General features: G+C 44.6%; 1 protein-coding gene across 2 annotated transcripts in view; it reads right to left on the bottom strand.

The window, feature by feature from the left end:
- The window catches only part of bms1 (BMS1 ribosome biogenesis factor), an 88122-nt gene extending 64863 nt beyond the window's left edge, over positions 1-23259 (bottom strand). The window contains exons 1-8 of one of the 2 annotated variants that reach the window (XM_072282375.1): positions 22996-23259; positions 21945-22136; positions 17165-17355; positions 15740-15819; positions 13518-13706; positions 12430-12572; positions 4082-4203; positions 92-285 (exon numbers count right to left, since the gene is read on the bottom strand). In XM_072282375.1, coding sequence (XP_072138476.1) covers positions 92-285; positions 4082-4203; positions 12430-12572; positions 13518-13706; positions 15740-15819; positions 17165-17355; positions 21945-22117 — 1092 coding nt within the window. In that variant the 5' untranslated portion in view covers positions 22118-22136; positions 22996-23259. Of the gene's footprint in view, positions 1-91; positions 286-4081; positions 4204-12429; positions 12573-13517; positions 13707-15739; positions 15820-17164; positions 17356-21944; positions 22137-22995 lie in introns of those variants that run through there. The other variant, XM_072282376.1, reaches the window with a different exon arrangement.
- Positions 23260-25020: the final 1761 nt, after the last annotated feature.

The raw sequence follows: 25020 nt of genomic DNA, 5'->3' as shown, positions 1-25020 counted from the left end.
AGAGGAACTATTAAAATCTTTTTGGATTAGGAAGGAAAACATTAGCAAAAAGGGAAAAGCAACACGAGAGCTGAAAGTGTACCATATTTACCTCATCTCTGTGTGCATGGCTTCCACCTAAATCAATATACACGGCATCTTTATCATAAATAATACCGCCAACTCCAGACATTGGGGCATAGATCAACTTCTCTTTCTCATTCAATGATCGTTTCTTCTGCAGCTCTGGAAGTGGACAGGGATCAGGAAGGAAGTCGACTTTATTTACCATGAAATCACCAACACCTGGAGTGGGAAAAACAATTTTAAAATCACATGTATGTCATGTCTTACACCTATGCGTGTAGAATGGTAGTTTAGTCATTAGCTTAATGCTTTACAGCACTAGCAATCTGGGTTCAATCCCCACTGCTGTCTGAAAGGAACTTGTACGTCCACCCGTGACTGTATGGTTCCTCCTAGTGTTCAGTTTCCCCCCCACACTCCAAAGATATCCAGGTTAGGGTTAAGCTGTTGGAATACCATGGTGATGCCAGAAGCATGATGGCACTCATGGGCTACCCCAGCACATCCTTGAATTGTGTTGGTTGTTGGTGCAAACAACGCATTTCACTGTATCTTTCGATTGCTCTAAGTACAGGTGATAAATAAAGCTAATCTTTAATGAATCTAAGTGATGATACTGTAAATAGGTAGGCAAGATGCACTGTATTACCAAAGAACAACTACTAGCAGTGCATTTGCTAAGATTTTACAATGTGCTAATGCTCAATGAAAATACATAAAGCTACGTCTTACAGGCACCAAGCCCACAGTTAAAATATTTTAAGGGATTCAGTAGACAATTCCTTCACAATGCCCTCCCTTTCTACAGCTGTGATACCCAGAACGGCATTGCTAACTCCTCTAATGCCTCTGGAGGAACAGCATTGTCATTCCTCCACCTCTTTTACCTTCCCTCCCCCCCCCCCCCAATCCATTGGTAAGATCCAGACCACGAAACATCCAGCAGCCGTTCCTGTCCTTGTGTCAACCAAGTCTCCATAATGGCCACAACATTGTAGTTCCACATACTGACCCATGCTCTAAGTTCATCACCCTCATTCTTGATATTTCTTGCATTAAAATAGACATACTTCAACCCATCCCACTGACTGTAATTTTGTCCTATCAATTGTCTATCTTTCCTCATAGACTCTCTGCATTCTGAATCTACCTGTACACCAACTGCCCCATTCTTTGTCCATTCACTCTGGTGTTCATCGCCCTGCCACACCAGCTTAAACCCTTTCCAACAAGGATATTGGTCCCCTGGAGTTCATTTTTGTACAGGTCATACATTCCCGAAAAGAGACCTCAACAATCCAGAAATCTGAAAACCTGCCCCCAATTCCTCAGCCACGCATTCATCTGCCAAATCATCCTATCTTTACCCTCACTGACATGTGGCCCAGGCACCAACTACCCCGCAAGTCCTGCTTTTCAGCTTCCTACCAAGCAGCCCATGTTGCTCCCCAGAACCTCATCCCTTTTCCTGCTGTGCCATTGGCACCAATATGTACCACTATTTCTGGCTGCTAACCCCCCCCCCCCCCCCCCCCACAGAATGATGCGGCATCGCTCCAAGATATCCCTGCCCCTGGCACCCCAGAAGGCAACATATCATCCGAGTGTTTCTTTCATAAGCACAGAATCTCCTGTCTGCTCCTCTAAGATTCAAGATTCAGAAGATTCAAAAAACTTTATTGTCATTCTAACAATACATCAGCTCTGCAGCGCAGAATGAGACAGCGTTTCTCAGGGGCAGTGCAATCATAACACAACAAACGCAACACTGAATAATAAACATAACAAATAGTAAAACACAACAGCCACATGTCAGTTAAAGTCCAGTGCAAGTTAAAAGTGTCCAAAGCAGAGTCAGGTTGAGCAGCTATTTAGCAGTCTGACGGCCTGTGGGAGGAAGTTGTTTAGTTGCCTTGTGGTTTTAGTTTTGATGCTCCTGTAACGTTTGCCTGATGGCAGAAGAACAAACACTTCATGGAGAGGGTGTGAGGGGTCTTTAATGATGTACCGTGTCTTCTGGAGGCATCGACTCTGAAAGAGGTCTTGGACAGAAGGTAGGGAGACCCCAAAAACCTTCTCTGCTCCCCTAACCACCCTCTGCAAGGCTTTTTTGTCGACAGCACTGCAGCTGGAGTACCAAGTTGTGATGCAAAAGGTCAGCACACTCTCAACCACACCTCTATAGAATGTAGTTAAGATGTTAGTGGGGAGTGATGCTTGTTTAAGCTTTCTCAGAAAGTGCAATCTCTGTTGGGCCCCTTTCATAATCCCAGTGGTGTTCCTGGACCAGGTGAGATTGTCCGAGATCTGCACCCCAAGGAACTTGATGTTTACCACTCTCTCCACTGTGGAGCCGCTGATGCTGAGGGGTGTGTGCTCAGGCTGAGACCGTCTGAAATCGACGATCATCTCCTTGGTTTTGGTGACATTAAGCATCACGTTGTTATCCCTGCACCAGCTCTCTAGGCGTTTGACCTCCTTCCTGTACATAGTTTCACCATTTTTGCTGATGAGCCCCACCACTGTGGTATCATCTGCAAATTTAATGATCAGGTTCTCCTTGAATCTGGCTGCACAGTCATGTGTTAGCAGTGTAAACAGCAATGGGCTAAGCACACAGCCTTGTGGGGATCCAGTGCTCAGTGTGATGGAGTCAGAGATGTTCCTGCCAACACAGACTGACTGTGGTCTCTCTGTCAAGAAGTCTAGAATCCAGTGACACATGGCAGTGCTAAGGCCAAGCAGTGACAGTTTCTCTACTAGTCTCTGCGGGATGATGGTATTGAACGCTGAACTGAAATCAATGTACAGGATTCTGGCATAAGTGTCTTTGTTGTCCAAGTGAGAGAGAACTGTGTGCAGTGTGGTGGATATTGTGTCCTCTGCAGAGCGATTTGGACGATAAGCAAACTGTAGAGGATCCAGTGATGAGGGGAGGCTGGCTGTGATATGAGGCTTGACAAGCCGTTCAAAACATTTCATCACTATGGGGGTCAGGGCAACGGGACGGTAATCATTCAGACAGGCTACAACTGATTTCTTTGCTACAGGGATGATTATGGAGGTTTTGAAGCATCTGGGCAATAGCTCGACTAAGGGAGATGTTGAAAATGTCTGTCAGGACATCTGCTAATACATCAGCACATTCCTTGAGCACATGTCCAGGGATGTTGTTGGGACCTCCCGCTTTTCGTGGGTTGACCCTGGCAAGTGTCCTCCGTGTTTGCTCTGGATCAGTGATTGGAGCCGGCTGGTCAGACGGTAAAAAGGGACTGGCTCTCCCCCTTGCTGTAGTATTTGATGCTTCGAAGCAGGCAAAGAAATTGTTAAGCCTGTCTGGTAGAGAGGAGTCGCTGTCATCAGTTTTCTGCCTGATCTTGTAGTCTGTCAGAGCTTTAATTCCCTGCCACATCCGTCTGGTGTCACCTGTGTCACAGAAGTGTCCATGTATTTTGCCTGCGTAGGCCCTTTTCGCTTTCCTGATCCCTAGTGAAAGCGCAGACCTGGCTGAGCGAAGCGCACTCCTGTCCCCCGATCTGTAGGCTGTGTCACGAGCCTTCAGTGGTGAACGCACCTCTGTTGTCATCCATGGCTTTTTATAACCACGTGTGGTGAAGGTTTTCATCACAGTGACATCCTCCGTGTACTACTGAATCCCCATCACCACTGCACTCCTCTTCTCCACTCTTTCTTTCTGAGCCACAGAACCAGAGACCTGGTTGCTGCAGCATTCCCTGGTAGACCCCCCCACCCCCAGATGTATCCAATGTGGTATACTTGTTATTGAGGGGAATGGCCATGGGATACTCTGCACTGTCTGCTCATTCCCTTTCCCTCTCCTGATAGTCACTCAGGTACTTGCCTGCTGCAACTTATTTCCCTGTAAATCTTTTCTGTCTCTTCCTCAACATCCTGTATGAGCTGAAAGTTATTTAGCTGAAACACCTGTTCCCGAACACAGTCTGTAAGGAGCTGCAAAAACCCTACATAAAACCTCTTTTGAGTAATACATTACCAGGTACATGCACTTGACTGTTGGCTTTGAGATATGTCCCACGTAGGTACCCATACATTGAAATTCTACGGTCGCACTTCTGATTTACTCGTACATCCTCCGGGTTGGTCAGATCTTCCATTCTGAAATAATACGATTTTCTCATTTGAAAAAACTTCTCTGTGCAATGGTCATGTTCTGGCATGTTTGAAATGTCTGTTAGGGTTGTGCAGATAGTCAGTATATTACTGAAGTGACAAGGATCCTTTGGAACTGTCAATCTAGAATACTGTAACTGTCACAAAGTTGTGAGTAGGTTTCATCTGTGGGGCTTCACAAAGATGCACTACCTGGAATACACCATACATTTACACAGAGGGACCATCTGGAATGTACCATATTTCCTGAAAGTGACTACACAGCTTGTAAGGGCAGTAACAGAGGCATATGGCATGCTTGCCTTTATTGGTCAAGGAAAGGAGTTCCAGATTCGGGAAGCTATGCTTTCAGCTTTATAAAACTAGGTATGCTGCATCTGCTATATTGCATTCAACTCTGGTTGCCTGATTATAGCAAGGATGTGAAGGCTTTTTGAAGGTGTTTAAAAGGCTTACCACGACGTTGACTGGATTAGAGGGCATCTGCTATATGAGATTGGACAAACCTGGGCTCTTTACTCTGGCGTGGCAGAGACAAAGGGGATAAAGGATTATAGGATTAAGAGAGGCATAGATTGAGTAGATAGACAGTATCTTCCCCCCCACCAACCCCCCAGAGTTAAAATGTCTCAGACCAGAGGGCATACATTTTAGGTAAGAGGGGGTAAGCTCATGGGGCAAGTTTTTGTTTTACACAGAATGGTTGGTGCCTGGAATCCTCTATCTGAGGTGGTGGTAGAGGCAAATACGATAGGGACATTCAAGAAGCTCTTAGATAGGCACACAAATATGTAGCAAATGGAAGGATGTGGATATTATGTAGGTAGAAGGGGTTAGTTTAGCTGACTATTTGATAACAACTTTAATTAGTTTGATCCAAGGATACGCCTTGTACTGAAAGGGCAGGCAGGGCAGAGGTGGTGGGGTGGCTCTGTCGGTAAAAAAATGAAATCAAGTGCTTAGAGAGAGGAGACATAGGATCAGAAGATGTGGAATCCTTGTGGGTAGAGTTAAGAAACTACAAAGGTTAAAAAGACCTTGATGGAAGTTATACAGAGGCCCCCGAATAGTAGCCAAGATTGTGGGATATAAATTACAACAGGAGATAGAAGAGGCATGTAATCAGGGCAATGTTACAATAGTTAATGGGGGATTTCAATATGCAGGAAGGTTGGAAAAATCAGGTTGGTGCTGGATCCCAAAAAAAGGAGTTTGCATAATAGCAATAAGATTTTTCTTAAGAGCAGTCTGTGGTTGAGCTCACTTGGGGAAAGGAATTCTAGATTGGGTGCTGTGCAGTAATCAAGAATTGATTAGGGAGCCAAAGGTAAAGAAACCCTCCAAAGTCAATGATCATAATATGATAGAATTCACCCTGCAATTTGAGAAGGAGAAGATGAAGTCAGATATATCAGTATTACAGTGAAATAAAGGGAATTACAGAGAGATGAGAGAGGAGCTGGCCAAAGTTGATTGGAAGAGACACTAGCAAGGGTGATTGAATAGCAATGGCTGGAGTTTCTGGGGGCAATTCAGAAGGCGCAGGATAGATATATCCCAAAGATGAAGTAGTATTCTAAAGGAAGGATGACACAACTGTGGCTGACTGGGCAAGTTAAAGACAGCATAAAAGCAAAACAGAGGGCATGTATATAGCAAACATTAGTGGGAAGCTTTTAAAAACCAACAGAAGGTAACTAAAAAAAAAACATAAGGAGAAAAGATTAAATATGGAGATAAGCTAGCCAAAAATATCAAAGAGAATATCAAGTTTTTTTCAGATATACAAAAAGTAAAAGAGAGGCAAGAGTGGATATTGGACAGCTGGAAAATGATTCTGGAGAGGTAGTAATGCAGCCAAAAAATATGGCAGATGAACCTAATTATTTTGCGACAGTCTTCACTGTGTAAGACATTAGCAGTATGCTAGAACTTCAAGTGTGTTGGGGGCAGAAATGACTGTAGCTGCTGCTACTACAAAGGAGAAGGTGCTTGGGAAGCTGAAAGGTCTGAAGGTAGATAAGTCACCTGGACCAGATGGACTACATCCAAGTGTTCTGAAAGAGGTAGCTGAAGAGATTGTGGATGCACTAGTACTGATCTTTCAACTATCAAATAGGCACTGAGGGGATGTCAGGGGTAAGCTTTCACACAGATGGTGGTGAGTGCGGGGAATGCACTGCTGGCAGTGGTGGTGGAAGCAGATACAATAGGGTCTTTTAAGAGCCTCTTTGATAGGTACATGGAGCTTAAAAATAGAGGGCTATGCGGTAGGGAAGTTCTAGGCAGTCTCTAGAATAGTTTACATGGTCAACACAACATTGTGGGCCGAAGAGCCTGTACTTTGTTGTAAATTTCTATATTATATGTTCTATCACTAGGTTCTGGAATGGTTCCAGAGGACTAGGAAATTGCAAATGTCACTCCACTCCTTAAATAGGGAAGTAGGCAAAAGAAAGAAAATTACAGACTAGGTTGCCTAACTTCAATGGTTAAGATGTTGGAGTCCATGGTTAAGGATGAAGAATCATGGTACCTGGAAGTGCATGACAAAGTAGGTCAAAGTCCGCATGGTTTTCTCAGAGGAATACCTTGCCTGACAAATCCAGCCCTCTACTTTTCTAAGCTCCATGTTGGAATTCTTTGAGGAAATAACAGGGAGGATAGACAAAGGAGAGCCAGTAGATGTTGTTTACTTCGATTTTCAGAAGGCCTTTGTAAAGATGGTACACATGAGGCTACTTGACAAGAGCCTATGGAATTACAGGAAAGTTATTGTTATGGACAGAAGATTGGCTGACTGGCAGGAGGCAAAGAATAGGAATAATGGGGGCCTACTATGGTTGGCTGCCAGTGACTAGAAGTATTCAGTAGGGGTTGGTATTGGAACAGCTTCTTTTCATCTTATATGTCAATGATTTGGATGATGGAATTCATAGCTTTGTGGCGAAGTCGGCAGATGATACAAAGATAAGTGGAGGGGCAGGTAGTGTTGAAAAAGCAGGGAGTCTGCAGAAGGACTTCAAACGCGAGAATGGCCAAAGAAATGACAGATGGAATACAATGTTATGAAGTGTACGGTCATGCATTTTGATAGAAGGAATAAAAGCATAATTGGAAAGAAAGTTCAAAAATCAGAATTGCAAAGGGACTTGGGAGTCCTTGTGTAGGATTCCCTAAAGATTAATTTGCAGGTTGAGTCAGTGGTAAGGAAGGCAAATGCAATGTTAGCATTCATTTTGAGGAGACTAGATAAAAGAGAAAGGATGTAATGCTGAGGCTTAAAAAGGCATTGGTCAGACCGCACGAATATGGTGGGCAGTATCTAAGAAAAGATGTGCTGGCATTAGAGAGGGTCCAGAAAAGATTCACAAGAATGACTGTGAGAATAAAAGGGTTAACATATGATTAGCGTTTCTTGGCGCGAGGTCCGTACTCGCTGGAGTTTATAAGAACGAGGAAGGACCTTATTGAAACCAATTTAACATTAAAAGGCCTTAGACAGAGTAGACGTGGAGAGGATGTTTCCTATAGTGAGCGAGTCTAAGACCAGAAGGCATAGCCTCAGAATAGATTCGAATGGAGATGAGGCAGAATCTCTTTAACCAGAGTTGGAGAATCTGTGGAATTCATTGCAATGGACAGCTGTGGAGGGCAAGTCATTCAGCATACTATAAATTGCACATTGCACATTTAGAGGGAGATGTAATGCAAAGATTTTTACTCATGTGTGAAGGATGTAAGAAATAAAGTCAATTCAATATATAAAGCAGAGGTTGATAGGTTCTTGATTAATCAGGGCATCAAAGGGTATGGAGAGGAGGCAGGAGAATGGGGTTGAGAGGGTTAATATATCAGCTATGATGGAATGGTGGAGAAGATGAGCCAAGTGCCCTATTCTGCTCCTATAGCTTATGGTTTTATAACATTGTGGGCTGAAGGACTTGTTCCTGTAAAGATTAGCTTTATTTGTCACATGTACATTGAAACATACACTGAAATGTGACATTTACATCAAATCAAATCAAATCAAATCAGCGAGGATTCCACTGGCCAACCTGTAAGTGTTGTCATGAATCCAGCACCAATATAGCCTGCCTATGGCCTACTAACCCGAACCATGCACCTTTAGAATGTAGGAGGACTCTCGCGTGGTTACAGAGAGAATGTCCTTTAAGAGAGCAGCAGGAATCAAACCCTGTTAACCACTGCACTGTTGTACTGCTCATGTACTGTGTGCTCCATTGTTCTATGTTCTAAATCATAGATAAACAAACCATTTGCATGCAATACGGTTGTAAGCATTTGCTTACATGTTTGCATACCAAAGTCAAGAGCACTGGACTGAATAGTTTATAATTCAGCCCACTATCTAGTCATATCCCACCTCCAGCTTCCTTCTGTACTGTAAAACCCTGACTTGTCCTACCTGCCCTGTCTCATGTCTCCTGTCCCAACATAGGCCCAAACACCCTCGACAATTGCTGTGCAAACATCAAAGATGCCTACAAATCAATCTCCCATCCACACTTTGGTACATTAAACCACCAGCCTGTGCTCCTAATCCACGAACACAAACAAGCTGAAACAGGAGACTCCAGTACAGGAAGTCGTACAGTGCCAGTCTGAAGAAACTGATGAACTTTACTGCAACAGCTTTGAGTCAGTAGACTGGTCCATGTTCAAAGACTTAGCTACCAGCTGATGTAAGTATGTCACTACTGTAAGGATTTTAACAGAAGTGTTGAAGACTGTGTACTAAAGAGGATAATCCAGGTGTTCCCAAACCAAAAACCATGTATGATCTGGGATATTCACTCTCTTCTAAACACAAAATACTCTGCAGATGCTGGGACCAAAGCAACACTCACAACACGCTGGAGGAACTCAGCAGGTCGGGCAGCATCCGTGGAAATGATGAGTCGACGTTTCGGGCCCGAACCCTTCGTCAGGACTGAAGAGGGAAGGGGCAGAGGCCCTATAAAGAAGGTGGGGGGGCAGTGGGAAGGAGAAGGCTGGTAGGTTCCAGGTGAAAAACCAGTAAGGGGAACGATAAAGGGGTGAGGGAGGGGAAGCAGGGAGGTGATAGGCAGGAAAGATGAAGGAGGAATAGGGGAAAACTGGTTAGTAGAAGGAGGTGGAACCATGAGGAAAGTGATAGGCAGCTGGGGGAGGGGGCAGAGTGAAATAAGGATAGAGGAAGGGAGGGGAAGGGAATTACCGGAAGTTGGAGAATTCTATGTTCATACCAAGGGGCTGGAGACTACCTAGATGGTATATGAAGTGTTGCTCCTCCAACCTGAGTTTAGCCTCATCATGGCAGTAGAGGAGGCCATGTATGGGCATATCTGAATGGGAAGCAGAGTTGAAGTGGGTGGCTACTGGGAGATCCTGTCTGTTGTGGCGGACAGAGCGAAGGTGCTCGACCAAGCGGTCCCCCAATCTGCGTCGGGTTTCACCAATGTAGAGGAGGCCGCACTGGGAGCACCTGATGCAATAGATGACCCCAACAGACTCACAAGTGAAGTGTTGCCTCACCTGGAAGGACTGTTTGGGGCCCTGAATGGTGGCAAGAGAGGAGGTGTAGGGACAGGTGTAGCACTTACGCTTACAGGGATAAGTGCCGGGTGGGAGATCCATGGGGGGGGATGTGTGGATAAGGGAGTCGCAGAGGGACCAATCCCTGCGGAAAGCGGAGAGGGGTGGAGAGGGAAAGATGTGCTTAGTGGTGGGGTCCTGTTGAAGGTGGCAGAAGTTGCGGAGGATAATGTGCTGGATCCGGAGGCTGGTGGGGTGGTAGGTGAGGACAAGGGGAACTCTGTCCCTATTGTGGTGGCAGGAGGATGGGGTGAAGGCCAAAGCGCGGGAAATGGAGGAGATGCGGGTGAGGGCATCATTGATGACGGTAGAAGGGAAACCATGATCCTTAAAGAAAGAGGACATTTGAGATGTCCTGTAACGGAAAGCCTCATCCTGGGAGCAGATGCGGCGGAGACGGAGGAACTGGGAATAGGGAATGGCATTTTTGCATGTGGCAGGGTGGGAAGAGGTATAGTCGAGGTAGTTATGAGAGTCAGTGGGCTTGTAGAAGATGTCAGTGGACAGTCTGTCTCCAGAGATGGAGACCGAGAGATCGAGGAAGGGAGAGAAGTGTCCGAGATAGACCAAGTGAATTTGAGGGCTGGGTGGAAGTTTGAAGTAAAGTCGATGAAATTGACGAGCTCAGCATGGGTGCAGGAAGCAGCACCAATGTAGTCGTCAATGTACCGAAGGAAAAGTTGGGGAGCAGTACCAGAATAGGTTTGGAGCACGGACTGTTCCACATACCCAACGAAGAGGCAGGCATAGCTGGGGCCCATGCAAGTTCCCATAGCTACACCCTTAGTCTGAAGAAAGTGGGAAGAGCAGCAGGAATCAAACCCTGTTAACTACTACGGTGTTGTACTGCTCATGTACTGTGTGCTCCATTGTTCTATGTTCTAAGTGGGAAGAGCCAAAAGAGAAGTTGTTAAGTGTGAGAACCAGTTCCGCCAACCGGAGGAGGGTAGTGGTGGTGGGGAACTGGTGAGATCTATTATCCAGAAAGCAGCAGAGGGCTTTGAGGCCTTTTTTGATGGGGAATGGAGATGTACAAAGATTGGAGATCCATTGTAAAAATGAAGCGGTTGGGACCGGGGAACTGGAAATTATTGAAGAGGTAGAGGGCATGGGTTGTATCCCGGATGTAGGTGGGGAGGGACTGAACTATGGGTGGCAAAATGGGGTCCAGGTAGGCAGATACAAGTTTGGTGGGACAGGAGCAGGCAGAAACTATGGGTCTACCGGTACAGTCAGGGACAGTATCTTTGGGAGGAGGTAAAACCCAGCGGTACGGGTTGTGGGAATAATGAGTTTAGCGGCTGAGGATGGGAGGTCTCCAGAGTTGATAAGGGCGGTGATGGTGCGGGAGACAATGGTTTGATGTTTTTGGGTGGGGTCCTGTTCCAGGGTAAGTAAGAGGAGGTGTCAGAGAGCTGCTGTTTGGCCTCAGTGAGGTAGAGGTCCGTCCGCCAGACTATTACAGCACCACCTTTGTCAGTGGGTTTGATGGTGAGGTTGGGATTAGTGCAGAGAGAGTGGAGGGCAGTGCGTTCAGAGGGAGTGAGGTTGGAACAGGAGAGAGGAGTGGTGAAGTTGAGACGGTTGATGTCTCGGCGACTGCTTAGGAAGGGTTAGATTGATCTCAGAGATGGTTGAAAAGGTCAGCACAACATTGTGGGCCAAAGGGCTTGTAATGTTTTATATTCCAAAGACACCTACATCAGACTACAGTTCTGACTTAAATACTATTATTCCAAGCAAATTCATCACAAAATTCTGGAATCTGGGAGTCAATGCCTCCCTATGCAACTAGATCCATGAATTCATGACTAATGGACTGCAATCAGTAAGGGCAGGCAGCCACACATCTGTCTAATCACTGATGCTCCACAAAATTTCATCCTTAGCCACCAACTCCACTGGGACTACTCTGTTGTCATGGTGGGTCCAGCAATGCATAGTCCTTGAATTCACCCTGTGTTCCAACAACTGAATTCTTATGTATACACTCTTCTAGGGCTTCAGATGAAGATGGCAGAGTCTGTCATCGGAACGTCGGTTATAATCGAAACCTGCACCCGGCTGGAAGCCCTAGAAGAGTTTATTCATCATATACGCCAGGAAAGCACTAGATCCTTTTTTAACTGAACTCTTAGTCAATTGCTTAAAGCACTGAGCTTGGTAAAGTACTACCTGTAACATATTGGTTCAATTTGAAGAAATAAAGGAGAAAGATCATTTACAGGAGCAGTGCCGTAAAAATAACGACAAACTGGGCAAAGGAATACAGGAATTCAAATTTAACCAAGGGAGGAAGGGAGGAGCTCCATCATTTTCCGACACATTATATTCCTGTACAGACAAAATGTCTTGACCCAAAACGCCCATTGTTCATTCCCCACCAACAGATTCTGCCTGACCCACCAAGTTCCTCCAGTGTCCTGTTATTGCTCGACACTCTATTCCAGTCTCATCTCCCAATTCCTGTTATTGTTCCAGAGCCCAAGTGCACCCCTACCCAAAAATAACTGTCCGTTACTTAATTACCTCATTTCAATTCTGATAGTCCCTCTTTACTATGCCCTCAACTTTATCTAGATTTGAAAGAAAGTCCAAGCAATTTGTCCCCACCTGTCAGCCAAGATGTAAGGATGTGCCATTTGCCACATCAGTGGCCGAAACTTCATCACAGAGATAAATCGGCCCAAGTTGTGAATCTCCTGTTTCTGATACTGTCCGTGCACCATTCCTGACAAATAGAAGAGCTTTGCACCCTGGAAAATACAGATGATGATGCTGGTCTCTGTTTCATCACTGACAATTGCAAGAGAATTAATTATATAGCTCTTTAATCCATATATAATGTAAGCCACTTGCTGCATTTACCAATGGCACAAATTAATTAGTGGAAAGAAGATAATCGGTGGCCTGAAAGCACACTCAGGTGAATAAATCTCCACGGACTGACAGAGTACATACTCAGACCTTGTGGGAAGTGAGGAAGAAAATGTGGAAACTCATACAGAGGTACTTGCTTCATCTTTAGCCACAGGTGAAACTCTAGAAGACTGGAGGATGGTTAATGTTGTACAGTTATTTTAGGAGGGCAAAGATAAACCAGGGAACAAAAGGCCAGTGAATCAGACATCAGTGGGTAAAGATGATGGAGGGAATTAAAGGAATAGTCAGCACAGCTTTATGTATGGGGAATCCAGTCTGACAAATCTCTTAAAAGTTTCCAAAGAGGATAAAAGAGGGTAGGGCAGCATACGTTGCCTGTATGGACCTTACCAAGGCCTTTGACTAGGTGCTTCGTGGAATATGGTCTACAAGGTAAGACTGCATGGGATTTATGGACAGTTGATTAATTGGATACACAATTGACTTGAGGGTAGGAAGTAGTGATGGTTGAGGGTTGTTTCTTGGACTGGAGGTCTGTGACCTGTGTGGACCACAGGAGTTGGAGCTAGAACATATGTTGTTTGTAATTTATAGAATCGATTGGATGTGAACGTACAAGGCATGGTTAGTGAGGATGACACTGAAACAGGTGGTATCGTAGACAGTAAAGGTCATAAAAATTACAGGGGGATCTTGATCAGCCAGATAATTGGGCTGAGGAATGGCAAATGGAGGGTAATTGCGTTTTGGGACAGTGAATGTAAGGTTCCTGGTCGGTGTTGTTAAGTCCAATCCGATTTGCCCCCCTTGGCTCATACCTGGTAGACCTCAGTCCAGAACCGATGCTTTAATCTTTTCTTTGTCTTCTTTAACTGCTTGTTGTTTTTAATGGCATCCAAGTGGGTGAGCACACCCATGATTTTGGGAAAACCATGAACTTGACAGATGTTTAGGAATTCAAAAGTCTCCATCTCAAACCCAAAGCTAGCATCAGTCAGCATTAAAACCTGAAGAAGAAAAAAAACAGTTGGAGTGGCTATCCTATCACTTTACCACAAGTAAAACCTTTAGTTAGACACAATGTGTTCCATTAATTAATCAAAAATTTTGTTAACCCAGCTAACATTCATAAACTTCTAATCAAGGTGAGGAATCAAATGTTTCAGGTTTTCACCCTCAGTTACAAGGGTGATAGAGCAAAATGCTTCGCCACAGCTTCAAAAACCATCCTTATAACAGCGTTTTTTATTTGTTCAGCGAAACAACATGGAGTAGGTCCTTCTGGCCCTTCGAGCCACGCCACCCCCACCAACAAACCTGATTAACCCTAACCTAATAATGGAACAATTTACAATTTACCAATTAACCTACCCTGCACGTCTTTGCACTGTGGAAGGAAACCGGAAGATCTGGAAGAAACCCATGCATTCCACAGGGAGTACATACAGAGATCCCTTACAGAGCAGCGCTGGAATTGAACCCTGAACCCCGGAATACCTCGAGCTATAACAACATCGCGTTAACCGTTACACTACCACGGCACCCAGACAATACTCCTGACTGGAAATTGTACCCAGGCTGGTGCGGTTAAAGTGCCAAATCCTTAATCACTAGACCACCAGGGAACCCAAGGATTAGAGTTATTTGTCAAAAGTACATAGAGAAGTTTGTGTCAAATCAAATCAGCGAGTATTGTGCTCGGTAGCCTGCAAGTGTCACCATGATCCGGCGCCAACATAGCATGCCAACAACTCACTAACCCTAACTGTAGATTTTTGGAACGTGGGAGGAAACCGGAAAACCTGGAGGAAACCCACACATTTATAGGCAGAACATGCATGCTCCTTACAGATAGCATCAGGAATTGAACTGGGGCAGTAATAGCATTGGGCTAACCATTATGTCACCGTGCTGCCCATCATTTTAAGCACTGAATTTTACCTGACACTGCTGAGTGGAAGTGCCCAAAATGATCGCTGACATGCCTTATCCTATTACAGACTATGTTTAAGCTTAGAAGAGTTTTCATTTCATACTACATTGAGTCAGAGGCCTAGAGTTGTACAACACAGAAACAGGCCCAGTGCCTACGTTCGGACAGTATTCTTCTATGCCTTGTCTATTTAAGAGGCTGTCCAAGTGCCTCTGAAACATAGTGACTGTACCTGATTTCACTTTACTGGCAACACATTTCAGACATCAACCACCGTGTAAAACAGCAACTGAAAGGTGTCTCCCTAAAGTACTTATTTATCAATACAGTGCAGATTTGGCCCTTCCGGCCCTTTTAGCTGCACTGCCCTGCAACCCGCAGACAACCCTGATATAACCCAAATCTAATCATGGGACGATTTGCATTGACCAATAAACCTACCTGGTACATCTTTGGACTGTGGGACGAAAATGGAGGACCCAGAGAAAACCTACGGCAATCCACAGGGAAAATGTACAGAGACGCCTTACCGAGAACACTGGGATTGAACTCCGATTTCTGACACCCCGAGCTGGAACAGTGTCGCACTAACTGCTACACTATCGTGGCGCCCATTCTATGGGCTCTAATTCAATGTTCATTTAACAAGATATGTACAACAGGTCTAAGTGAAATTCCCAACTAACACTCTACATAAATTATAACCTATCCAAAAAAATGCTGCCCACGTTTCATCACTCCAGCATTTGCAAACCTCACTTGACTTCTGATCCAACAACGTCCCAGTTTAAAATTTGTAATTTCAAACCAAATTTCACTCCACCACCCCTGTGATGCCTTCAATAGTCCAGACCAAAACTTGAGCTCGCTTCCTAAAACCCTCTGCTCATCACCTCTTTCGCATCAATATTCCAAATAACTAATTTTTGATCAACATTAACTGTCAACCGAGAACAGTGGTGTCGTAGGACCTAGAACATTTTACCACATTTAAAAGGTTGTCGTCTATGCCATTTGGAAATAGCATTAAATTTCTTCCCCAAGCAATGCTTAACTGAAATAATGAGTTTTTATTTCTCTTAAACTAAACCAGAAGTTATTCCTCACCAAATCAGCCACTTTGGCCAAGTCGATCATTGAGTTGATATCGTTTCCACACTCAATAATTGAAAGACGGCGCTTCTTACCTATTGAAAACCAAACATATAATTTTGTACATTAAACTAAAGAGTATGCAAAAGGAAATCCAACAAATGCTGTTTCTACACAGATGGACTGATAGGTAAGAAATCAATGAAGCAGTTCACCTGCAAATTGACTATCAGGAAATATCAGAGTCGCTGGAGAGGTTCCTTACACTAGGGCAGGGGTTCCCAGCCTGGGGTCCACAGATCCCTCTGTTAATTGCAGGGTCCATGGCATTAAAAAGGTTGGGAACCCCTGCACTAGAGGCTGTGTATAAATACCAGACAAATGAGGCAAATGAGAAAAAAAGAGAAAGGATTAATTCAAAATATATTTGAGTAGATCCTCTGCCCCAGCTCATCAGGTGCTACCCACAAAACAAGAATGGTGGGGGTGCACTTTGAGAAGAATGACATTAATGCTACTACTGAGAAAGTAGTTACAAAAAAAGATAACTGGTACACACTAAAGACCCAAAATGGGCCAGGTTAATTGTGATGGCATTAGACAGGGTCTTGCAAAGGTTGATTAAGAGAGGGAAAGAGAAATCTGGTAAGTGGAAGGCTTTTAAAAGTGAGATAGGAAAAGTTCAAAGTTAACAAGTTCTTGGTTAGAGTGAAGGGCAATGCTGGCAGTATTAGGAAACCCAGGTTGACAATGGATATTGAAGATCTAGTCAGGGAAAGGAGGCAATTGTCACATTCAGCAGCTGGAACCCAGCAAGTGCTTTGCAGAGTTCAAGGGACATATGTGCATGCTTATGAAGGATATCAGGAGAGCAAAACAGGGACGAGATATCCTTGGCAGGTAAATATAGTAGACTCCCTAGTGATGCTATAAGTATATTAAAATCAGAAGGAGAGGATGTGTCCATTAGTAGGAGAGTCTAACATCTGAGGGCACCGTTTCAGAATAAAGGGCGATCCCTTTAAAAGAAGATCGTTTCTTCATAGAGGATGGTGAGTCTATGGAATTCATCTTCACAGAGGGTTGTGGAGGTTCATTGTTGGGTGTATTTAAGGCAGAAATTGATAGATTTTTGATTTGCAAGGCTATTAAGGGTTATGGGATAAGGGGTTAAAAACAGCCATGCTGAAAGGCAGAGCAGGCTTGATGAGCTGACCCTGCTCCTATACCTATGGTAACTAGTGAAAGAACACGCAAGTACCACTCTGCATTAATCATGGAGAAGCGCATGGAAGCTGAGGAACTCGGGGAAGAAAACAGTGATGTCCTAAAAGAGAAGGCAATGACAGCATTGAGGCATATCATCATTTATCTACCTTCGTGTTTTCCTTTGACACAATTCAAATCAACTTAAGCATTATTCACAGCTTACAGACTTACCTGCAATTATAGTGACTGGACCCCTGATCTCCGTTAATTTTTGTTTGGTGAAGTTTTGAATTAGACACCGGATTAAAGTACTCTTTCCCACCTTCGGGGGTCCCATGACAACAACTACAATGGGTGGAGGCTCCAACGGTGTCCGGTCAACCACAGGGATATGGTGCTTTTTAGTTTTCAAGTCTTGTGCTCTGTTAACCATAGGATTAAATTAAATTGCTTATTATAATTACGCTTCCACTTTCCAATTTATGATTAATTACTGTCAAGATTGCTTATTATATTATAAGTAGTAAACTCAGACCCCCAGAATTTTAGATCAGTTTCCCTATACCTTAAGTGCATCTACCCATCTGGTTTCCCTTAACACCAAACACCCAGAAATAATTTTTAACCGATTGAGCCATAAAAGCCTCAGCTTCAATAGACTATTTCCATGAGAGTATGAGGCAGCTATGTGCCATCTTTCAGCAAGTTTGCAGCCAAACTGATCTCACTATCCTAATACGTCCTTCTCCTTTATGAATATTGACACAAAGCAGAGAATAAATGATGATGCACCTCTGATACTGCTGTAAGTTTTTCATTGCAACTGTGCATGCAAGTATTTGTGCACACGACAATAAACTTTGTTTCGTGTTCCTCCAACGCCAAGCATATATTCTCTCTGTTATCCTTTCCTCAGATCTGCAGGAATGCTTCCACAATCTAGGAATTTTGGAAGATAACCATTGCATCCAGTATCTCTACAGTCAGCTGTTACAGTTTCTTAAAATACACTGGCCTGCAACCTCAAGATCTTCCACCACTTCATTATTCGCATTAGATCCTCCATTTTCAAGTATTTCCTCTTCTATGAAGGCTTCCCTTATTTGCTCTCACATTCTGTCCCCTCCTTCTTCATTAATTTCTTAGACCTCAGTTGCTGAGTTTTAAAATACTGCCCATTGTTAAGCCCCGTGTTATTTTGGCTAATTACAGAGTTATGAAGTCTATAATAGTCTAAACAATTTATTTTTACGGCAGCAGTACAGTGCAGTATATAAAATACTACATTACAACAAATATATAAAAATAAACAAATAGTGTGAAAAGAGAGCAAACTAGTGAGGTAGTTTTCACGGTTCATGTACCACTCAGAAATCCAACGGCAGAGGGGAAGAACCTGTTCCTAAAATGTTGAGCGTGTACTCTCAGGCTCATGTGTCTCCTCCCTGAGGGGGGAGAGGGAATGTCCTGGATGGTGAAGGTCCTTAATGAGGCACATTTTGAAGATGTTCTCAATGGTGGGGATGCAAGCACCCATAATGGAGATGGCTAAGTCTACAACTTTCTGCAGCTTTTTCTCAAACCTGCACACTGGAGCCTCCACGTCAGATGGTGATGCAACCAGTCAAAATGCTCTCCATACTACATCTGCATGGGCTCCCACTGAATACAAGGCTGTGGAGTCCCAGACAGTTCATTGAGCTAATTCCCTTGGGAAAATTCCTTTCACCAGCCTCTGGACAAATGATCCCCAAATCAAGCACTGCTCAGTTCTACCTTGGGTCGTCAGATCTATACTCTCAGCCTGCTCTTCCTCCACAAAAGAACTGTTAAGTCATACAGCACAGAAACAGGCTCTTTGGCGCACAAGGTCTATGCTGATCACAATTCCAATCGAAGCTAGTCCCATTTGTCTGAATTTTGGACCATACCTCCATTCTTTCCACCTTCGCTCTATCCTTCCTCCTCTTGTAGTCTTTTGCCACATGCATCCACAACACATCAGATGCAGCCCACAATTTCAGTCATTTTGAGCTTCCTGGTCCTGAATGCCTGATCCAGTGACCAAGGACCTCAGTTCCTCTGCAATTCCAAATTGCTTCTTTGTTTAACGAAGAAATTTTAGGCCAGTAAGTAGGTAGATGACTGGAGAAGATTCTCAGGGAGAGAATCTACTCACATCTGGAAAAGAATAAACTTATTTGGGATAGTCAGCATGGATTTGTATAGGGGAGGTTATTGTCTTACAGATTTCTGAGGTGATGAAGATGATCAATGAGCGTAGGGTATTTATGGATGTTTCATCCAAGGCCCCCTTCCCACTCTCAATCCACAATACAGACCCATATCAGAATCAGGTTTATCATCAATCACGTTGTGAAATTTGATTTTTTTGCGGTAGCAGTACAGTACAATACATAAATTAATACAGCACTGTGTAAAAGTCTTAGGCACTCTAGCTATATATATGTGCCTAAGATTTTTGCACAGTACTGTATCTCAGGCTCCATCGTAACAGATCTAATGGCTACACTTTCTACAACAGTGCTTCCCAGATGCCTTTCCATTTTCTATTGCTGAAAGGGCTCTCCATCACTCCTTCCGTATTCTCTTCATTCCTTACCTCTACCTACTTTTGGGTGGAAAAGTGAGATTGATTAAGGTAGATAAGAGTACCTGGGCCCATCATCAACTTACGCAGTGGATTTCACAAATTTCTGGGGGAAAAATACCCTCAAATCCCATCGAAATCTCACCTTATACCTATGCCTTTGTTTTAGACACTCCCAAGCATGGGGAAAAGATTCTTACTATCCACCCTTCCATTACACCTCATAATTTTGCAGAGCTTTCTCATTACACCTTTTCTGCTTAGAGGAAACAAACTGATAGGTTACCTGAAAGGTTTAATGAAAGGTAGGAATTCCAGGAATGGGCCAACTACCCGTTTAATGAAATTAAAAAACATAACTGTTCCTATACTCGATACCATGCTTCCGATATGCCTTGTCTACTGTCAGATATAGGTCTACCTGACCTATACTTGTATTTCAAGCACCCTCTATTCATCAACAGTCCCTAATGCAGGGGTTCCCAACTTGGGGGTCCATGGACCCTTTGCTCAACGGTCTCAGTCCATGGCACAAAAAGGTTGGGATCCCCTGCCATAGCGCCAAACCATTTACTGATCTATCCTTACTTGACCTTCAAATCTCCCTTTGCAACTGGATCCTTGACTTCCTGACCAACAGACTGTAACAAGGATAGGCAACAACTCTGTCATGATTACCTTCAACACCGATGACCCACGAGGTTGCATCTTCAGCCCCCTGTACACTCAACTGCTTGGCCAGATTCTCAGATTCTGCTCTAGCTTCTTCTACACATTTGCAGATGCCATCACTGTAGTGGGCTGTATCTTAAATAATCACGAGTCAGAGTAGAGGAAGGTCAGAGAGCTTGGTGACATGGTGTCAGGACAACAATCTTCCCCTCAGTGTCAGCAACACAAACGAGCTGGTCACTGACTACAGGGCTAAGGGCTGCACGTGTTCCTGTTTACATCAACAAGTTCCTGTTTACATCAACAATGCTGAAGTGGGATGCAAGCTTCCAAGGAGTGAATATCACCGACAGCCTGTCCTGGTCCGACCACATAGATGCCACAGCCAAGGATGCTCACCAGCACCTCTACTTCCTCAGGAGACTAAAGATATTTGGCAGGTCCCTGTTGACCCTTATTGATGTTTAATCAAAGCACCGGAAAAAGCATCACATCCAGATGTATCACAGCTTGGCTCAGAGAGAGTTGTGGATACAGTTCAAAACATCACAAAAACCAGTCCCCCCCCCCCCCCCATTGACTGTCTACAGCTGAGAAAACTACCCAAGTTTGTCGATGTCTCGTTATACATGAGCCCTTTGATCCAGGCAGCTTCCCGGTTAACCTCTTCTGAACCCACTCCAAAGTCTCCACATTCTTTCTACAATGAAATGACCAGAATGAATGCTATTCTCCATGAGCAGTTTAGCTAGAGTTTTATAATCAAATCACAGAGCAACACAGCACGGAAACAGGCCCCACGTGTAACAAAAATGTCACCCCATCCAAGCTCTTTGCACTATGGCAGCCCCAATCAATGAGGGAAGTTGAAATCACCTATAATTCTCACAACCACTGATGCAATCTCCATATATGTTTGTTTCTTTAATTCCTGCTGACTGCAGGAGAGGCCTATAGAATAATCTCATCGACCCACAGGATGATGTCATCAACGTGATCTCTCCTTTCTTACTTTTGGATTCCACTCATACAGCCTCACTGGACGGTCTTCCAAGAACATCCCCTCTAGGTACTACCACAGTATCCTCAATCAGAAACACAACTCTCCCCAGCACCTCTATCACGTCTGCAACACCTATTTGCTGGTATGCTGAGCCGTCAGACCTGCACCTTGTTCAGCATGACTATAATGTCCTAGTGCTACGTTACCAATCCACGCCATGAATCCTCTTCTTAACTTGTGAAGTGTCATGCGTCAGAATAAATGCAGTTTAATCAACTGGAACTTCCTCGTTCCCTATCCTGCCTCTGCCTGTTCCATTGCCTCAAATTGCTCCCGTTTTCAGTTATATATGTCCGAAGTTGCCAATCTGCTGCTTTGGGCCCCAACCCCTGAGTGATTTGTTTAACACCTCCCGAACAGCATTAGTCTAGATATTGGCTGCACCCCAGTTCAGGCGCAACCTGTCCCTCTTGTGCTGGTCACCTCTCCCCCAGGAGAGATGTCACTGGTTCAAGAACCTGAATCCATACTTCCCCCACCAGCTCCTCATTTGGCCTACTCTCCTGTTCTTCTCCTCATCAGCACACGACACTGAAAGTAATCCAGAGATTAGAGCCCTTGAGGCCCCGCGCATTCAGGTGACCAAATGAAGCAACAGTCTAATTCAGTCCCACCACCAGCATGAGCAACCCAGTCTAGGTGGTGTTCGGTAAACCTGCTCTCACCTGTGGAAGGTTTTAGCCATGCGCACTGCAGACTGAACAGTGAAAGCCTTCGGATTTCTCTCCCTCGCACTCGCTTCATCTCCAATGCCCAGATTCTTCAGCCGACGCTGCTTTTTCCTCGCCGCTTTGGGCCCACTGTGCCTCTGTCGGTGCGCCTTCTTAACCTCCTCCATCGTCTTCCTTTCAAAGTAACTGAATGGAAAAGCAGGCAGTTTTTCATCACGCAGCACTGCCCTCCATCACTTTCACACTCAGGGTTCACAAGCACAGTCACGCAGCCGATACAACTGCTGTCTCAATTTTCCAGTGCCCGTGTTTAATCCCAATCCCCGACGCTGCCATTCTATGACCACATGGGATCCCTCTGGGTGCTCTGGTTTTCTCTCACAAACCCCCAAATTGTGTGGGTAGGTAGGGTAATTACCTGCTATTTGTACATGAGTGGAAGAAATTTTGGGAGTTGGGTTGGGGACAGGGAGGGCAGCTGACGGAGGGTAAAATGTTTGGCATGAACTCAGTGGGCCAGCAAACAAGTTTCTTTAGAAATGAGGTTCAAGTCTTTACCCTGTGTCTGTGACACAACCTTGTTTGGTGGAAGCCTACTTCCTATCCCACCTAAAGAGGACCAATCTGCCTAAGATACCGATTCCTAGCACCACTCACAAATACCTTTCTGTCCTCACTGCCCCCTAATAGCACTCCAACTCCGGTTATTCCATCTCCTGCACCTTCCATCTGTCTCAGCCCCAGCACTGCCAAGCGCAGAGCTGACCACCCCGGCTATTCCAATGCCCATTCTCCAACACTCCGTCCTTACTCTTTCCTCCACCCCCCACCATCCCATCTACACATCTCATTCTCCTACTTCTCCCCTTAACAAATCATCCTAATCCCTTCCTCCCTCGTCACCCCACCTTGAAGCTTCCCCACGCCTCCTCCTCACTCTCCTTTGACCACTTCGGCCTCCTTTAACTTCCTTTGCTCCCTTCCCTTTCCTCCTCCTCCTCACTCCCTAACTCTTTCACCATCAACTCATCCCCTCTTCACCTACCATGTGCATCCACCACCGAGCAGTTCCCACACACCGGAAGTACTGTGTCCTTCAATCAAACCCTTCCCTCAGGCCGTCAGCCCTGAGTTTCGGTTCCGCGGGAAAACGGAAGAAAAACTCAAGCGGCAATCGCACAAACAGCTGACAGGAATCCACAGTAGTCTGGATAATTTTGAAAACGCCAGTTTCGCGTAAAAACGATAGGCGTCCACACCAGGCGATTCTGAAAGTACCTCCGTCTACGTTAAAACGGGTATTTGGGCGAATCTCCTCCTACTGGGCATGCGCAGGACACCGCCAGATTATGTCCGTTTTTGCGGCGGCGTTGTGTTATTTCCATTGATCAAAAACTGCAGTACCTATAATAACAGCGAAAGAAAGTTTTTAACAATGTCTTCGAGGAATACAAAGGAAACCCCTGGAAAAAGCAGACGATGAAGTCGAGCTGCTTCTGCGGGTTACAAGCGACTACAAAGTCAGCAGAGCAGTGGAGAGCGTGGACCGGGAGTCGTGCCAGACCAAATACAACGACATCCTCGGCCGCTATAAACAGCAGAACCAAGCGGCAGAATCTCTGGGTAAGGACTACCCGCACAAATTGGACGATGTAACCAAGACCATTTTTGCAGCCAAACAAGGCGATTTGCCACAAATACCGGCAGGCAGTGGACGCGAAACGAAAAAGTGGACACGGCAGACTCCACGGTAGTTTCCCTCGCCGTGAAAGACATAGTGCGCGTTTGTCCCGTTACAGACGAGAAAAACTTAAAAGAAAATTGCCAAACAACGGACAGCTGTTGGCTCTCGCGCAGGAGGACTTAAAACTAGAAACACAAATACTGGAGCGTATGGAGGCAACCGACAGGGAGTTCAGGGACAGTATTACCCGGCTGACGATGAACATTGAAAAACTGACTCAGTCTGTTGTAGAGGGATTTGCAATGATGATGAATATGATGGCTCCCCCCCAGTACTTTTCATCGCCCCAATACCCGCCTCACAGCCACTGCCATAGCTAGACACACGGACACACAGACCCCCGGGTGGCCCCAGCAACATCTTCCCCACTCCCACAGAGGGGTCACCCTGGAAACATTTCCTACAGCCATAGTCTCTTCACCGATGAAAGGGACGACATCTACAACTAAATGCAATAAGGCTTGTTACTGGGCAAAAGTGAAATTTGCTGTTAGCTCATTTGTTTGCCTTTTGCCATGTCTGTGATTTTGCTGTATTTAACATGTGCAATAAAACGGGTTACTGGGCAAAAGTGATTTTATGTTTACCTGAGTAAAAGTGAAACTTACAATTTTCCTTTTTTGGCCTTAACATTTTCACGTCTATGCCAAACATAAGCTACTATTTAAAAATGACAGTTTGGAAGTAGTGACAATTGCATCTATTGAATGTTTGCACAAGCAATATATTAATAAAGTACCTTGTTAAATGTATAAAACGTCTGCATCAGTGTTATCTTGTATTTCCATACAATGTTACATTAGGCTGTTACACATCTATTGTCAGAGAAGTACTTGCATAAATAGGTAAACCATCTTCATACAAGCAAGGACAGAAAACAGGGCAAAGTGAGTATACTTACCTATTCAGTAAGTTATGGGTCAAAGTATTTGGTGAGTACATTTCTAACTCTTCTGGCTTCAGTCTCATTGCTGTCTGTTCTGAAATTGTTAGGTTGAAATTCTCTGTCATACTACAAAGCTGCAGGGGGGGTTGAAATTCTCTCATACTACAAAGCTGCAGTAACATTCTGCTCAGGGACAGTCTCCTTGTTTGTCTCACAGAAATTGTGCAGCACAAAGCATGCATAAATAACAAAGGGACGGCTCTCCATATTTATGTCCATTACTCTGCGCAGAGCACCAAATCTTGCCTTCAAACGTCCAAAAGAGCATTCAGTTACCATTCTTGACTTGCAGAAGGACATACCAAAGTGCTGTTCCTGTGGGGTCACACCACTGTTCGTGTACTCTTGCATAACATAAGGCATCAGGGGGTACTGTATGC

The sequence above is a fragment of the Mobula birostris genome, chromosome 18 (genome assembly GCF_030028105.1).
Source record: "Mobula birostris isolate sMobBir1 chromosome 18, sMobBir1.hap1, whole genome shotgun sequence".
NCBI lineage: Eukaryota > Metazoa > Chordata > Chondrichthyes > Myliobatiformes > Myliobatidae > Mobula > Mobula birostris.
The sequence above is the reverse complement of the archived record's forward strand: the minus strand, read 5'-3'. Positions and strand labels throughout refer to the sequence as shown.